At 37.6% G+C, this 18665-nt stretch overlaps 1 protein-coding gene across 2 annotated transcripts in view; it reads left to right on the top strand.

Annotated features, from left to right (window-relative positions):
* The window catches only part of LOC126161899 (forkhead box protein K2), a 92104-nt gene that overhangs the window by 45093 nt on the left and 28346 nt on the right, over window positions 1-18665 (top strand). For both annotated transcript variants that reach the window (XR_007534970.1, XM_049918053.1), the window contains exons 7-8: window positions 5057-5241; window positions 15916-16050. Coding sequence is in view for 1 of the 2 variants with exons in the window: in XM_049918053.1 (XP_049774010.1) it covers window positions 5057-5241; window positions 15916-16050 (320 nt within the window). In the remaining variant the exon portion in view is untranslated. The remainder of the gene's footprint in view (window positions 1-5056; window positions 5242-15915; window positions 16051-18665) is intronic.

Genomic DNA, 18665 nt, shown 5'->3' with positions numbered 1-18665 from the left:
TTGACATGAGTGCCCACAAACCAGCTTTTTGGGTTGGTCAATAAAAATAAATAAATAAATAAACAAACATTGATACTTCCTTACAGAAATTGGGAGAGTATCATTCGGAGATGAGTATGATATTGTCTGACACATTGTAATTTGACTCCTTCTAGTGTTACACCTGTCAAACTGGTTGTTCTGTGAAGATTAGTACATGGCCAATTTCTCAAGTAAAATGTCAACCAGGTGTGACTGAAGGCTATGCTATTTGTGGACAATCTTAGTTCCTCCCTTGGTTTAGAACAGTCAGTCACTGAGATACTATAGCACACATACTGCTGGTCACAACACGGAAGTTGGTACAGACTATTGGACGTTACTGGACACATGACACTGTTGTTCATATATTTTTAAGAAGAGAATGATCCATCTTTGGACACTTTACATATTGTGAAATGAAATTGTAACATTGAGATCAGTCTGAATGTGAAGATTATATGCTGTTCAATAGTTGAACCTAATACCTATGAGGCATATATCACCCTGTCTTTCAGACAACTGAGTTCATCATCAACCAAGGAGCTCAAATAATATTTCTCCAATTAAAATACTGTAGCATTAACTTTTCAAGTGACAGTGGTGTTAAGAAAACATAGTATAATTTAAATCTGTCTGGTGCTAAAGTCTATCGGAACACAACAAAATATGATCATCCCAAAATAGGTCTGTGGACTTGATAATGAAGAGAAGATGTTAAGAAAAAGTTTAAAAAATTCCGTAATAAAAAAGTATTATATAAAAACTTTTTTTGGGCAGGGCAGCTTAGTTTTGACAGGATTACTTGTACATCACAGTTGTCACTTTTTGACCAATTTGTCACTGTAAAGTGAACCATCATATACACGAATGTATTGAACAAGTATGTGTATTTAACAGTTGTCATAGTGTTCATCAGACATTAAAAACTTATTGTAGTTTCCTCTTGTACCTAAATTCGTATGTGAAACGAAGTAAAACCACCATGTATATTGGAACGACATACAGTACTATGTTTTATAATATTGTTCTTGTACTTACTATTTTTGCTGTTTCATATAAGAACTCAGATATATGTGGAGTACAACATATGTTGCTAATATCTAAGGAACACTCTACACAGCCTTTAGGTCAACATGCTTTATCATATATTTGTGAGAGTAATGCTTCTTTTGAAAATGATGTAGATGAAATTGATCAGTTGTTACATGTAAATAATACTTTTCTCTTCAGGGAAAATGATTCATTTTAAGAAAATCCCCATAACTGTGGACCCACACACAAAGAAAAATGAAAACCAATCGTGGAAATCACTGGATGGAGCAGTATGTAAATACAGACACTCAAACTTACACTGCCATGGCCACAATGTAAGAAACAGCCACAGTAATTCTAATTTCAAAAGTGCTGTAGAGTTGATGATATGACAGCAAAACTCACACACACCAGTTAAATTTATGAAAAATTTAACCACAAAACCTATGAACTGTATCTGCATACTTACCAATGAAATAACAAATACAGAGTTACTGTGGCAACTTTCTGTGAAAGAACAATCTTTAACAGCTGTGCAAGGGAGCATTGAAACAGTGGTGGTGGTATTATGGGGATGTTTTCAGCAAATAATTTATACAAGTACTGCTACCTCAGTCTGCAGCTATTAAAGATACCATACCAATCAGTACATTACATGTACATCTACATGGATACTCTACAAGCCACTGTATGGTGCATGGCAGAGGGTACCACATACCATTCTAATCATCTCCTTTGCTTTCCCTCTCATAAATAGAGTAAGAGAGAAATGATTGCCTTTATGCCTCCATGTGAGCCCTAATTTGCCTAATCTTCACCTTCCTTACACAAAATGTACTTTGGTGACAGTAGAATCATTCTGCAGTTGGCCTCAAATGTCAGTTCTCTAAACTTGTTAATAGAGCCTCGTGAAAAGAATGTTGTCTTCCCTCCAGGGATTCCGGTTTGAGTTCAAGAAACATCTCTGTAAAACCTGTGTGCTTATCAAACTTACTGCTAACAAATCTTGCAGAACATCTTCGAATTGCTTTGATGTCGTCCTGTAATCTCTCCTGGTGGGGATCCCAAACACTCCAAGTAGTGAAGAATTGGTCGTACTAGTATTCTATATGCTTTCTCCTTTATAGGTGAGTTACACTTTCCGAAAACTCTCCCAATGAAACAAAGTTGACCATTCACCTTCCATACTACCAAACCAATGGTCTCATTCCAGTTCACATCACCCTTGCAACATTACATCCAGGTTTATAATTATAGTGACTGTGTCAAGCAGCACATTACTAATGCTGTACTTTAACGTTACAAGGTTGTTTTCTCTACTCGGCCACATTAATTTAAATTGATAGCAAGCTGACATTCGTCACATCAGCTGTAAATTCTGTCTAAGTCCTCTGGCATCACTCTACTGTCACTCAATTATGACACCGTCCCCTTACATCCAGTATCATCAGCGAAGAGGCATAAATTGCTACTCACCCTGTCTGTCAGATAGTATATAGAGAATGACAGTGGTTGTATCACACTTCTTTGGGGCACCTGTCATTGAAGCTCTTATTATGGAGAATGGAAATAATTTAGTTATTATTATTTCATATATCTACCCAGTTGTATTTATTCTTTTCTTCACTAATTTCAATCAGTTTCAAAGCAGAAAGGCTTCTTCTTCAGGCACATAGCATGGCAACGATCGATGTACCTTAGGATGAATCTTTTGTGTGCTTTGTTATCTATTGCTGCTAGTAAAAAAACTATAAATACGGCTGTTTTGACATAAAAAATAATAATCAAACAAAATAAAGAGTTTTGTCTTGATAATAAGATATTTAGCAGCTGATGACCCTATCTCTTTAAGTGCTGTGGAAGCAACAAGATAGTCATGGAAGTGGTAGTGAAGATGGAAAATTGATGGCAGTTGGTCCAGATGATCCACCTACGTAATTATTAAGATTGGACTATTTAAACTGTTTTGATTGAATAAACAGGTTTTTCAGGAACACTGTTGCAAACATAAAAGTGCAGTCAACTGGGAAAACAGCATAGTTCCAGTACAGGACAAAATAAGCAGATATATATGTTTGAGTATTGAGGTTTAACAAGGTAAGGTGAGGGAGTGTTGTGCTATTGACGGACAATGTAACACACAGTGCGCAACCTAAAACTGCCATTTACCATTACGTGTCTGTCACAAGATTTCCGCTTTCATATTGAATATTTTGATTTGATTTTCCTGTTAGTTCACTGTGGTGACAGCTGTTTTATTGTTGTAGTGTGCTGTTTTATTGTTGTTGTGTTGTGTAAGAGCCACTTATAATAAACACAACAAATATTACGTAAACAGTCAAGAGGGACATCATTCTGTATGTATCAGTTTGTTGAGAGAGAGAGAACCAGGAGCAGACTGTGGCTGCAGCTAAATCAAGGCTTAACACTGCTGGTTGCTGAGAGAAACAGTAACATGAGCAAGTGGTGTTGAACGGAGACAGTTAGAGCAAAGGAGTACTACCACAAAGTATTCTGTTTCTTTCTTTGGACAGAGTGTGTGTGTGTGTGTGTGTGTGTGTGTGTGTGTGTGTGTGTGTGTCTACTGCTGACAAAGGCCTTAATGGCCAAAAGCTACGATTGTGTGAATCTTTTTATTGTGCCTATCCCGACTCAACACCTCCGCTATATGGTTATATTTTGTAATGTATTATACAAGCAGTATCTGAGTGACAGGGTCGGGCAAAACTTATTCAAATGATGTATAACAAATAGAGATAAAAATTATTATTCATTATTTGTAAATAACAAATTCAAATATTTGTTCTAAACATTATTCATTTGAAAAAAGGAAAAAAAATTGTCATCTGTGAATGAATTAGTTGTAAATAATAGATATGTTTGAAATCCAATTAGTGCTTCAATTCTTTGTCATTTATCAGACAAATGTATAATTTTTTAAATTAGTTTTCAGAACAACTGTTTTTTTCTAACTTCTCATCAGAAAGTTTTTTTAATTTTTGAAGTTTTGCTGTTGAGACATAAAAAGAGAATATTCTACATATGCAGAGAGAATAGTGTTGTGTTATAGCTTGTGAAATCATATTTATTTTAGCATAATGAAGTAAGACTTAAGAAAAAATTGAGAACTCATCAATTCTGCTTTAGTTTTTGGTAAATAACTGTGTTGTAATTTCACATTGGTTTTACCTCACAAATCACATTCAGGATTGAAACAAAATTTTTTTTTTTCTGTCATAACATTGTTTGAAGTTTTGACCCTGTTTCTTCGACATTTCTGTGGTTATTATATGTTGGTAATTTTGGGTAAGCCTCACTTAGTTATACACAGTAATACATAGGAACTGTATTTTTATAAATCATGGGTAAGACTTTACTGCAATAGTGGCAGTTGGAGCAGAAAGTTGAAAAAAGTAAACTATTCTCATGACACTTTCTCTGTAGAAGAGTTACCAGTGAGCTTAAAATAGTATGACGTCTTTTTTGGTACTCAAACCATATGTTTATTCTGAGATTTTTAAATCCCAAAGTTTTATGTAAGTGTTTGATCATACTGAATTGATTTAAGTATGATAATGGAAGTCCTTGGTGGAATATAAATAAAGAAAAGAGTGAAAGTAACAAATCAGGTTATACATGAGGCATTTAGTGGCCAATAGCCATGTGAATAGTACCAAGAATGTTGCCTTTTGTGTGTGTGTGTGTGTGTGTGTGTGTGTGTGTGTGTGTGTGTGTTAGTTCTGAGGAAGGTCTTGTCTGAAAGTGTAGCAAAATTCACTGTCTTGTTTCTGTGCCTGTCAATAACAGAACAACTCCTTATTGTTATTCCCTTCATTATGAATTGATTCATAGCATTTTGTGATTTAGAAGTAGTGCTATATGGTGATAAATGGATCTGCAAAAGCCTTATATGTAATTATTGTATTAAGTCTAGCACACATGGGTGTAATCTACATAGACTTAGCAATAATTTTTAAATCAAAGTTTATCCTAAAATTTCCAGGAGTGCTCCTGCTTCTCCAAGTCATGTTGGTGTAAGTGGATTGATGACACCAGAGTCCCTTTCTCGAGAAGGCTCACCAGCACCAGAACAGTATCCTGAATGCTCTGTCCCATCACCGGCAGTCCATAGCTCACACCTAGAGGTCAAGACCAGCCAGTCAGCTCCTGGTTCTCCTGGAAACTCTGGTATGCATTTATTCTGTAGATAACGGCATGAACTAAGTAATAAAACAGTTTGTTGAGGATCTTATTCAAACATTAGTTCTCTCAGAACATTTGTCCTCAAATTATAAAGAATTTTGTGGGCCTCCTAGACTCTTAGAGTATAAGCATAAGTAAACAAAATTCTCGATAACTGTGTTTTAATAGTTGCTGCAGGTGTCACTGCTCATTATTACCAAAATTAAGATTAGGTTTTCATACATTGTGAAAGTTTTTGTTCAGTGTCAGATTACTATTTAACAAGTGCTGCTCACTGACAGTTTGGAATGATGTTTCTTTAAAGAAGAAGAAGAAGAAGTCATAATATTACTTTGTAAAATACTATTTGCATCTATCTTCCACAATGGCATATTTCAATAGACAGAAAATTTTGTAATCATAACTCTGTCAGTTTAAATTTAATAATATTTATGCAACTACAGTGGATGGAACTGTTATTTGAAAGTGAAAATTCTCTTGTTAAAGTTCATTTTCAAAGCAGTTCATTTGGAGAAATTCGTCAGATGCAGCAACCCATGTTGTGTTTGTCCTACTCTCTTTACTTTCTCCTTCTTGTTCCTTCACACAGCTACCTTATGCTGTAAAAAAAAAGTTGTCCTGCGGTGAAGCGTATGCTGCCTTTCGACAGACTGAATGTATAATTTATCGTCAGAGTACTTCATGCCCTTGTATTGTTCAAAACGACAGCAGAATGTTGTTTCTGGTCTCTTGACTACCTTATTAAGGAGAATATGCTGATATTGTGCCTGTAGTCACATTTTCTACATTCCATGCTATTAGAATTGAGTTGTTTTTCATTGTCTTTCAAACTATTTCTGCTTTACCTGGTAACACCAACTGTTAGTCAAAAGCAGATGATGACTGAGCAGAATTTAGACATCTTCTTTATTAGATTATAACCTCATATTAAGATCTGCATTTAATAAATTTCCACTTTTAATGAATATTTTCATAGGTGCTAGTGAAATTCCATGCAAACAGTGTTACTTAAATTCATTTTTAATGAACTTTGTTGAAAGTAGTAACGTTCTTCTGAGGAACAAACATGAAAGATTCTATAAAATAACACCTGGTTTAGACACAAATCCAATCTGCATCCGTAACTTAATTGTCAATGCAGCTGACAGCCATGTTGAGGTCACGAGTTTTATTCGTGGAAAACCCCCAGGTTTCATGCTGGGAGGACCGAAACAGGGCGCACTCAGCCTTGTGACGGCAGTTGAAGAGCTACTTGATCAAGTAGCAAAGACTCCAGGTCACAATGACTGACAGTGGCTGGGATGGTGGTGTGCTGACCGCACACTACTCCTTACTGCATCCAGTGATGCCATTGGTGGAAGATGACACGGTTGTTGGTCGGTACTGATGGGCCAGCCAGGCTGTGTGGATGTAGTTAGACACAAATCCTAACATGGAGTTTGTGAGTTTTCCGTCATCATCATCTTTTTTGTGATAATTTTTCATCCTCCTTCAAGCCACTGAAATAGAATAGAATTCAATGGTAAATTGATATTATCAAGTTGAACCTGATCTGCGACTTTGTGTGACCTGACATATTAAACTTACATTCTGAGCACTGAAACAACCACACTTTTTGTATAGTCCTGTCAAATTATGTGCTGTTAATAAAACTTTAATGTGGCCTGTGAAAGAGTAAAACTTAAAATTTAATAGACGTTGACAGTAAGACTATGAACTTACTGATATTGCTAAGAAATGTGATTGGCACCATCTTCTTTGTTTGGAGTACTGAAAGATAAAGCAACTCTCCTGAATGGGTAGGTGCAAGGTTCTGGTTTGAAGAGGAAAACCATCTGTACATAAACTTTGGAATTCTTCGAAACAATCCTTTAAAATGCTTTCAAGGAATGAGAGTAGGCAACATTCCAATAACCAGAGATGCACTGCCGTAGATGTCCTGAAGAGTGGTTTTGAAGATTTTTTTTGCACTGAGTTGCTGTCTATGTTGTTATAAAAAATTCATAATGTCTTCTGGTACGGTTAAGTGTAGAGCCTGAGACTGTGGGGTTGGAAAGCGTCGACTGTTGGAATAAAAAATAATAATAGTAAAAGTAGTTTGCCGCAGTTGATTCAAAGTTATGAACCAAGGAACATTTTTGACACTGATGGAACTGATCTAAATTATAATTTATGGAGGGAAAATTGTCGCAGTGGTCAAAAAATGAGGACAAGCTTTGGCACTGCCCTTTATGAGCAGTGATGATGACGATGAAAAACTTCTGCCATTAATAATTTTGAAATGTAAAACTCCCTGTTGTTCTAGAGTGTAGAGGCATTGCCATGCGCATGAGACTTAAGCAGTAAGGCATGCATGATGGCAGAAATCTTCAAAACTTTTCTGAGCAACATAGATGCAAATATGGGTGAAGCAAGAAAAAAGAGTGGTGTAGTTGTAGTAGTTGTAGTATTAGCAGCAGCAGCAGCAGCAGCAGCAGCAGCAGCAGTCATTACCACAAACCCCACTAGTTTTGCTGCAGCTGTGCAGGGACACACTGTTGGAGACTAGTTTTCTGCTTTCATTGCAGATAGCCGATTTCTTGCTGGCATCAACACTATACTAGGGAGCAAAAACAAAAACTCCTTTGATTTTTTAAATAATGAATGAGTGTTCTTAAAGTTTAATGTTAATTTGTATTGTTATGGTGTGAATCTGCAAAGACACTTCTGGCAGCAGTTATTGCAGGATGGCAGCCCCATAAGTGTCAGATGGTCCAATTGTCATTGACATTGTAAAATGTCAAGTGATAACCCAGGATTGTGAGTATGGTGACCAGTACGGAGCACAAGTTCCCAGGTAGCTGTGGAATCAGAACTTCGATGATATAATGTACTCAATTCAGCAAGAACTCATACGGTAGCAGCTTTTGGCATCTGAATGATGTATTTCAACCCCAGGTTAGCAGAGCCCATGTTAGCATAACATGCACTATCACCAACATGCAGCTAGGCAGCCACAACGGATTCACTACATAAGGCAGTCTTGTGAACACATTGCTACCTCAGGCATTCTGCCGCCAACAGGGCAAAGAAGCACTGGACAGCCAATAACCTGGAGTAGGTGTGGGATGCACCCAGGTGCAAGCTGTGAATCCAGGACCCCTTGGAGATGTTCGCAAGCCTGTTGTTGATAGTTGAGGGGAAAGCCCAGTGGGATGGTGCCTCTTCAGATGTAGGACCTAGGAGCAGCCCATAAATCAACAGCTGGCAGATGCAGTGGTTAGTTGAAGATAAGAGGCGACCTACATTGCGTCATCAGCTTTCGTGTAGTAATCGTCAGTATAGCCAGCAGACAATGACAGAAACTGTTAGGCCTGAGTGACTAGTATTTATACTTCCTTGTCGTGGTTTTGTTATGACAAGGTGCCACTTTTGGATACGTAGAGGGGCCGAGTCAGCGCAGCATGTGGTAACTCCACTCGCTACTGTAACAGGCAGATGTCTTGCATCCTGCCGCCTTGGCAGTATCCCGTGAGCTTGAAGGCTACTATTGTTATTCCAAAAAGTCACCATCCAATCTCCCTCGTACCTATAATATCCTAGGTAATAGACATCATACTAAATTACAGCTTTGCCAGTATTTTGAAGAACACAGTCTGATTTCCACTTTGCTTTTTGGTTTTAGGGCAGGTTCATCTACAGTAAACAGCAGTAGAAACTTTTGTTGCAGATATTCTTGATGGTTTTGAGATCAATTTCTTCACTTGTCTCTTACTACTACAGCTGAACAAAGCATTAGACATTGTGTCACATGAAATACTCATAAATATGCCAGAGTTATGGTATCAAGAATAAAGTGTTGCCACTGATTAGATCATATGTGACTAACAGGACACAGATGGTTATGGTAAATAACAGTTAATCAAATGCACTCTCAGTTATTAGAGGTATCAGGCTTGGTGCTTGGACCCTTCCTTTTCCTGGTGTACATAATGACTTGTACACTCTCATGCTTCACAAGTCCACAGTGCATGCTGATAACACTACCCTGATTACTGTGGACAACAACTTAGACAATGTACGGAAAAAAAAGGCAATGCTTGAAAAGTCTACCATATGGTCCCCCAGTAACAAGCACATCTTAGACAATAGCAAGACTGAAACTGTGTATTTGTTCCTGCACTAGCTAAATGAAAAAGTAAATGAATCTGACTCTAATAGACTCCTTGGAATCTGCTTGGTTCCCAAGCTGACTTGGAACAGCCACACCGAAGTGAACAGTTACATGCCAAACTATCTAGAGCAGTCTTTGTTAAGCAAATTAAAAAAAAGCTAGCAAACCACAACTACTGCCATCTTACTATGCCTTCTTTCAGTCTCATCAGTAGTGTGCAATAAAAATGTGGGGCAACTCTCATGGTGCTTATATAATGTTCAGTGGACCATATCAGTTTGACAGTTACTAATCAAATTCTGACAATAAGATAGTAAACTATTAAATGTGATGTAGAATCTGAATTATAAAATTGTCTATCACAACAAATGTTGGCTAATGACATACGAATAAATAAGTAATCCTATGAGCTGAATTTCCTTAGCACTATGCTGGTCCATCTGGCCACAGGTTATAATGTCTGCTAACAAAGGTGTTGTCACAGCAGATTATTAAGATTCTTGAAGGGCAAATTTTAATTTAATTTATGGTTAAAAAATGCATTCTCTACCTGTGTCAGGTTCTGAGTCACTTCTTTAGTGTGCTTGAGCTAAACCTCCATTTAATGAAAAAAATCCCTTGTCTCTAGATATTCTTTAAAAATCATCATTACTGTTCATTTGTGTTCCTCAAAACTGACAAGAGAAACATAGTGTAGTTATCTTTGTTAGTTGACTTATTAATTGGGAGTGGTAAAAATGCTAATTTCTTCACTCATTGTGTGCTCCCTTTTAGTATTTACATTTGCCACTGCATTTCTCTTCCATCGTAGAAATTATCCCCAATATCTGTACAGTTTGGATTCCCGAAATAGTAATTATTTTCCTGCTTGACTATTTATGGAGCACAAATTGGTTATTAAAAATTTTCCATTAATTTGTTTATTTTAATGCAGTTTTATTGAGATGTGGAATGAAGTAATCTGTTAAGAAATCCAGTATCTAATTTTAAGAGAAAGGCTTTGCTATCAATAGATAAGCTAGTTATTTGAGTTTGTATCACTTATTAGAAGATAAGCCATTCACAGAAAGTCCAGGACTGAAGGTAATTGGAGAAGGTTGAGCTTTGTGCGGTTTTGTGTACTTACATTCATTCATCATCCATTCTAAAGTCAGCCACCTGTAATATGGCGTGTTGTGGAGAATCATTTTTCTTCCTGCCTATCATTCCAGTTGTGGATAGTGAAGGATGAGAATGACTGTTGTAATACTCCTTGTAACCCCTCGTTTATGTAATTTTACCATTATGATTATTACAAAGGAAACAAACTTGAAGGCAGTACAGGGTGTACCAAAAAGAACCATCCAGTTTGGCACTTCTGTATTTCAGAAACTAATAAACACGCACAGAGGTTTTTTTTTTTGCTGAGAAACTCAAAAAAATTTCCACTCCTTTTCATGCCCCCATTGAGATGCACGGCATATGTCAATGCGGTATTCAAAAATTGTTCCCACACTGCAGTGAACATGTCTTGAGTTAATAGCTTTTACAGCTGCTGTTATGTGATGTCTCAGTTAATTCATTGTTGTTGGTAATGGAGGCACAAAAACAGAGTGTTTTATAAACCTCCACAAGAAATAATCACATTCAGCCAGGTCCAGTGTGATCAATCCATTGTTCAGTAATCCTTTGATATAAAAAGTCCTGCCCTTCCAGATGCCAGTGTGGCGGTGCAACACATGCTAGGTGGACATCTGGGGCATGTTGAGCTGCATAGCGAGTGGATTTCTGCGGACTCCTTGTGAAGCTATGGCGGATCCATTTGACGTCTGTGTCAGAGACTCGGGGACAACGTGGTGATTTGTCTTTACACAACCAACCTATTTTTCGGAATTGTTCATGCCATCGTCTAATGCTCTGTGCTGCAGGAAGATCCACACCATACCTAGTATGAAAGTCATGCTGAAGAGATATTACTGAGCTGCACTGCGCAAAACGTAGAACACAGAATGCTTTCTGTTGTCCCAACACCATTTTTACTAGAACTGAAGTGGGTGCACACTGCTGCTACCTAGTGGGAACCACGTAAAACTCGAGAGTTTGCTCTTTCCAACAGTATGTTGAGCATGCACGTATCTCAAATAACATAGTAATTATGAGTTTGATTAAATCGGATGATTCCTTTTGATACACACTGTATTATGGAATTTGGGGGAGGGGGGACACGAAATAGATAGATGAGGTGGCTGTTACAGTACTATGGTAGAATTTGATGGACAATTGAAAGACCTAAATCAAAACAAGTAGACATTTCAGAATTATTGAGATCCTTGGGAGAATCAACCTTGATGAAACTGTTCCACGTGGTATACAAGATATGCGAGACAGGAATAATGCCCGCAGACTTCAAGAATAATGTAATAATCACAGTTTGAAGAAGACAGGTGCCTGAAAGGTGTGAATATTACTGACCCATGAGTTTCATAATTAATAGTTGCAAAATTATGACACTGTTTATAGTAGAATGGAAAAACTGAAGCCAATGTCAGAGAAGATAAGTTCAGGTTCTGGAGAAATTCAGGAACAGATGAGGCAATACTTGACCCTATGAGTTATTCTAGGTGATTGATAGAAGTAAGGTAAATCTATGTTCACAGCATTAGTAAATTTAGAAAAAGCTTTTGGCAATGTTAACTGGAAAATACTATTTGACATTATCAGGGTAGCAGGGTTTAAATACAGAGAGTTGTGAGTGAGCTACAGCTTTTACAAATACCAGGCTGCAGTTATGAGTGGATGGAAGGAAGGGAGTAGTTGAGAAGTGAGATGGGGCAGTAGCCAATCCCACATGTAATTTAATTTGTATATTGAGCCATCATTGAAATATATGAAGTGAAGTTTGAACAGGGGAATTAAAGTTAAGGGAAAAGAGACAAAAACCTTAAATGAAACTTCCTGGCAGATTAAAACTGTGTGCCCGACCGAGACTCGAACTCGGGACCTTTGCCTTTTGCGGGCAAGTGCTCTGCCATCTGAGCTACCGAAGCACGACTCACGCCCAGTACTCACAGCTTTACTTCTGCCAGTACCTCGTCTCCTACCTTCCAAACTTTACAGAAGCTCTCCTGCGAACCTGTAAAGTTTGGAAGGTAGGAGACGAGGTACTGGCAGAAGTAAAGCTGTCAGTACCGGGCATGAGTCGTGCTTCAGTAGCTCAGATGGTAGAGCACTTGCCCGCGAAAGGCAAAGGTCCCGAGTTCGAGTCTCGGTCGGGCACACAGTTTTAATCTGCCAGGAAGTTTCATATCAGCGCACACTCCGCTGCAGAGTGAAAATCTCATTCTAAAAACCTTAAAGTTTATCAAAACATTGTAATTCTGTCAAACTGTGAAGAACTGCTAAGATACATGAAATGTATTCACAGTTGCGAATATGGACAAGCGTCAATTGTACAATGGAATGACGACAGTGAAAATTTGTGCCTGACCACGACGCAAACACGGATTTCCCACTTATCCCTAGTGGTCACTTTACCTTTAGGCTATCCAAGCATGCATCGTGGCCAGACCCAAACTTCCATACGTCGTCATGCCTGCTTGTATAAAGGAATATTGCACTGTACTTCTGAACAACAAAGGTGCCACAGTATTGTACTTCTACAATCAGTTGAAGAGAGTGTGGGTAGTGTCTTGAAAAGAAGTTATTAGATGAATAGCAATGAGTGTAAAACAAGAGTAATGGACTGTAGCAAATTAAATTGGGCACTGCTGAGGGAATTAGAATAGGAAATGAGATACCAAAAGCAGTTGGTAAGTTTTGGTTTTTGGGACTGATGATGATTGAAGTAGAGAGAGTGTAAAACACAAGGGAAATTTGTCAACAACCAATATAAATTTAATTCTTAGGAAGTCTTTTTCGTAAGTTATTTGTCTGGACTATAGCCTTGTAGATGTGAAATGTGGACAGTTAGCAGTTCAGACAAGTAGAGAATAGAAGCCTTTGAAACATGTTACTGTAGGAGATGCTGAAGAATTGATGTGTAGATCAAATTATTAATGAAAGTACAGGGAGATACTGAATTGGTTGGAAGAAAGAAGAAATTTATTGCATAAGTAGACTAAAAGAAGCAATCAGATGATAACTCACATCCTCAGGCACCAGGGAATGAGCAGTTTCATAATGGAGGGAAGGGTGGTGGTAAAAATTGTAGATGGAAAACAACCGTTGTCTTCTATAAGCAGGTTCTAGTGAATGTAGGTTGCAGTAATTAATGCAGAACTCAAGAGCCATGCACAGGATAAATTAATGCTGCATCAAATAACTCTTAGAACTGAAAGCCACTGCAATGACAACTGTTACAAACATCTTGGAATGTACAGACTGGGAATTTTTTAAAAGTAAGCTTTTACACGATTCAGTTGGTTTGTACCCAGAATTATGATACTACATGATATTAAATAGATCTGTGTTTTGTGCTATGCTTTTAGAAATGTTCTGCAAATTCACATTAAAAAAAATCATATAAACTCTTCAACAATGTTCTTTCGGATAATATTTTTCAGTTTACTAATAATCACATTTGAAATATTTGAAATATTTGAAATTCGTTTTGGTAATTTTAATCAAGATTGTCAAGGTCGGTCACAGGTTCAAATCCTGCCATGGGCATGGATGTGTGTGATGTCTTTAGGTTGGTTAGGTTTAAGTAATTCTAAGTTCTAGGAGCTGATGACCTCAGATGTTAAGTCCCATAATGCTCAGAGCCATTTGAACCATTTAGCTGTCAAGGTTTTAGCCATGTGTTTGTGTGATTTTTACCTGTGGTTTGCTATTGTACTAAGAGTTATACTACCTTTAATAGATAGTATCAAGCAGTAGAAAATTCAGGACTGAATAATGACCGTATTATGAAAAGGATAAATCGCTACTCACCATGTAGAGGTGATGTTGAGTTGCAGAGAGGCAGAACAAAAAGACAGCTAGCTATACATATGTAAGTTTTAACTCTTCATTAATATTTTTTCTTGATGGTGACAGTTTTGGCACTTCCAAACAAGTTCATGTTTTTTTAAAGTTTGGGATTTCCACAGAATGAATCACTTATAATGTTGCAATCTAAATAGACTTTGTATTATAGTTTCATTCATTCATTGATTAATAGTAATGAAGTTTGTTTGTAAATACGAAGGTGAATCAAATGTAACAGGATTCTTGTTCCTGAGCATCAATTGTTGCTAGGACGGGGCCATTAGTAGTTGGGAGAACCAGCCGTTATGTACTTCCAACCGCTCTGTCAGTAATGCACAGGTGCACCTCTCCACGGTGCAACACACAATTATAAAATTTCTTGCTTGTGAAGGAGACCATGCAACAGTAATGTTCCAGAGATTGACTGTGCAGTCGGTGATCAAACATTGTCAAGGACACATGCATTTGTCTGGCATAAAGAATTCAAGGAAGGATGAAAACATGTGGAAGATCAGCAACATGATAACTGGCCCTCAGACCAGCATTACAGACGAAAACATGCATGTGGTTCGAGATGTTGTTGAAGGCAGTCGACGGGCGAGAGTATCAGATATTGCAGAACAGGTCGGAATAAGGTATGGGAACTGTCAAGCAATCATTGCAAATGACATACCGTTCCGCAAAGTGTGTTTGAGATGAGTCCCTCATCTTATGACCGAAAATCAGAAGTTGAGATGTTTGGAAGTCTGGCAGAGGCTTAGAGCAAAGGTTGCAAAAGAAGTTGATGCATTTTTGAGTTGGATCTTCACCTGCAGTGAATTGTAGTGTCCACTACTACACTCCCGCATCTAAAGAAGCCAGAAGGAGTGGCAGAGGAAAGGCTAGTGAGCCCCAGTGAAAGCCAAGACTCGACTGTCACCTGGCAAAGTTTTTTTTTTTCAACCATTTTTTCTCAACTAGTGAGACTTTTTGCTCATTGATTTTTTGCATGAGCAACACAAAGTCTGTGCAGCACACTACTGCGAGTTGTTGAAGGAGGTGAGGGATGTGTATCGCTCCAAAAGACAAGACCAACCAATTTGACACATCGTTCTCTGCAACAATGGCAGGCAAGACTCAACTTGATAATCCTCCGTAGGACCCAGACCTATCACCCTGTGATTTCATTTTTCTGGACTGTTTAAATGTCTGGGAGGGCACTGATGTGAAGATGACGAAGATTTCAAGGAATTTGTGCCCAGTTGGCTCCTGGTGCAACCAGCTTCATTCTATGGTGCTGTGATAAAAAAAAACCTTCCTTTTCACTGGGAAAAATGTGTTTCTAAAGTGGCAAACTATGTGGAGAAATGAATTGTAACTACCTTGTACTTTTCAATAAATGGATTTTTTTAAATAAAATCCTGTTTCTATTTGATTCATCCTTGTAAATTATGTTGGTCAAGTTTATTTCTGTAAACTCTGTGACTTTCGAGAATGGTTGTGATTTGTGAGAAGTTTAATTTCCTATGTGTATTTTTGGGAGTACATGTAAAATAATGCAAGTATGACTGTGTTAACAGGTGTCACTTTTGTGACAAGCAGTGTTACTGGGCAACCACAGCAAGTCACAGTAATGGGAAAATCACGGATCATGTTGCCAGCACAGCAGATTGCTGTGGTTACCAATGGAGTGAGTGGAGAAGTTACTAGAGAAGGTACACATACTCTTTCAACACAGTAGCAAAGTTAAATCAATTTTCTTGTAATTTTGAATTATATTTATATTTTTTATTTTGGAGGAACTGCAGCTTTTGCATGACATGAATAAGTGTGTTAGAAAATAACTCCAGTTGTTCTCCTAAGACATTTATATGAATAATGTATAACGACAGACTTTGGGAAAGCATTTATAAACTTGTATCCTTTATACACCTCATTTTAATTTAGCTTGAAATAATGATGTGAGTGGATGAGCGGTATTGCATAAATTTTTGTAACAGTTGAGAGGTATCGAAGTCCACAAGATACAGTGGGCAATGGTGTTAACATTGGTGTTACAAACCACATATGAAAATTCATGGTCATTTCATTTACATATTGACTAAATGCCAAATTGAAAGAGTGTCGTTGTCAACAGTGGAGAAACAGAAATATGTTAAAATGCTCTAAGAGTTCATCATCTTGCATGGTATATGTGTAGTATTGATGTAGTGCTTAAGTAATGTCCAATTCCCCCCCAAAATTGGTGCTGAATCTGTTGACAGTAGGACATAGTAATACCATGCAAGACCCACTGTGTACCAACAACAGTATAAATTCTTGTAGAACGTGATATTTTTAAGTTATGCAATGTGGATGTGAAAGAAAAGAATGTATAATTCACATAAAAGAATAATTCATCATCTGAAAGACACACAGAAGTAGTAATCATACACAGCGGGGTTAAACAAATCTTGTCTGCCTCTCTTATTTTTGTTTTTATTTGCATGCACTAGAATAACGAGGAGTCATACAATATTGTTTAAGTATTTTCTGCCCTATTCGTCCTGTTAAACATTTGGTGTCATTTATTTTTGGTGAATTTGATGCATATCTTTCTGACAAAGTGCAGCACTGTGATCAATTGGCAGCTTTCTTCCTCCTCAGACAGTCTCATCTGAGATCTATGAAAGCAAAAATTCCAGTGAAGATCTCTTGTTTTGAAACATCCAACTGTCAAATGAAAAACCATGAAGTAGATATTGGCTAACATTAATAAGCTTTCAATAACTGAACTGTACTGTGTAAATATGGGTAGACCTAATGTGAAATGTGTGAGGAAATTACTATGGCAGAGCAATAGTAACTGAAGGCCTCAGTAGATGTCATTCTTTATTCATATTCTGAGATACGATTCTGTTTGGCCATATCTTATTTAAAGCACATATGCTGTGGGACTCATAATAATAATAATAAATTTTCTTCTATGTTCCTTTCAAACATTTGGGTGGAACACTTTCATTTATGTTTACACATTTATAGTGTAATGTAATTATTAAACTGTCTTTTTATAAATAGAGAAAAAAAAGGAAATTTGTATCTGAAAGACATCTTTAAATGAAGAAAAAGAGTAATAATCCATATAATTAGTTCATGTAATGTATAGAATATTGTTTCATTGAAAACAATTTACTATGCTACTGGAATGAATTTAAATACCCATTTCTTCCCTTAAAATTATTATTGTTGGTTGTTAAGTATAGTGTGAAAGCTGTAACAAAACACTTGTATTTGAAAGTTGATTGTTGGATTGGCAGTAAAAGTAAATGTATTTGTAACTACAAGAAATTATTTGTGGAAAGTTCAGAGTGCTTTTCCAACATGAATATTGACAGAAAAGAATATCTATTTACTAATTGCTGAACTATTGCAGCTAGAACAGACAGTAGTGGAAGAATATACATATTGAGTACCCAACTTTAAGAGCTGCCTCTAAATTGCTTGCATATTGTGTGCTTCCTCATCTGTTTGGAATGACATTTTCCCGTCATCCAGATTCCACATAACTTCCTTTTAGATGTTCTGAGTCTTCTCATTCCTGGCAAGAGGAGTGCATAAATAGTTGTGAAGCCCGAGGATGTAATGTCTGTGGTTTTTATATGATTTCAGTTAGTGAGTATGTATATGCATAACTGGTATCCATTCTTTTGTTGGAAGCTGAAGTACTTCATCCAACTTTCATGATATTCTGTGACAAATCTACTTTTTGAAAAAATAAAAATACACGTAAGGCTTTCAGCCACAGGCTTCATCAGCAAAAAAAACACACACACACACACACACACACACACACACACACACACACACAAACAAGCACACCCCATGCACACACAACCTCCAGCTCCAGCATCTGGGGCTGGAATGCAACATCATGTGGGAGGCAAGCAGCTTTCTTTAGGGGGCGGGAAGGGGAAGGGATAGTAGTGTATGGGTGGGGGGAGAGACGAACTCTATCTGGTGGAGTGTGCAGGGACTAGACTGCCAACAGGTGCAGCATCAGGAAGATGTAGAGCAGGGAGGCGGAGAAAAAAACGAGCAAAGAAGGAGAAGAGCAGGGAAGGCAGGCAGATGCATTGGCAGAAGGCTGCAGATAAACATGGTGGGAGATGAGAATGCGGAGGAGATCCCCTTCACACCAGCAATCCCTCCCATATAGTGTGGCCACCTGGCGACCGTGTATCTGCAGTGACAAAAATGCCCTTGCTCAGTATGCTGAGGGTCTCACCAAGGCCTTCACGGACAGACACTACCCCCTACCTAGTCTGCAAACAGATCTCCCACGCCATTTCTC

The sequence above is a fragment of the Schistocerca cancellata genome, chromosome 2, assembly GCF_023864275.1.
Source record: "Schistocerca cancellata isolate TAMUIC-IGC-003103 chromosome 2, iqSchCanc2.1, whole genome shotgun sequence".
Taxonomy (NCBI): domain Eukaryota; kingdom Metazoa; phylum Arthropoda; class Insecta; order Orthoptera; family Acrididae; genus Schistocerca; species Schistocerca cancellata.
The sequence above is the reverse complement of the archived record's forward strand: the minus strand, read 5'-3'. Positions and strand labels throughout refer to the sequence as shown.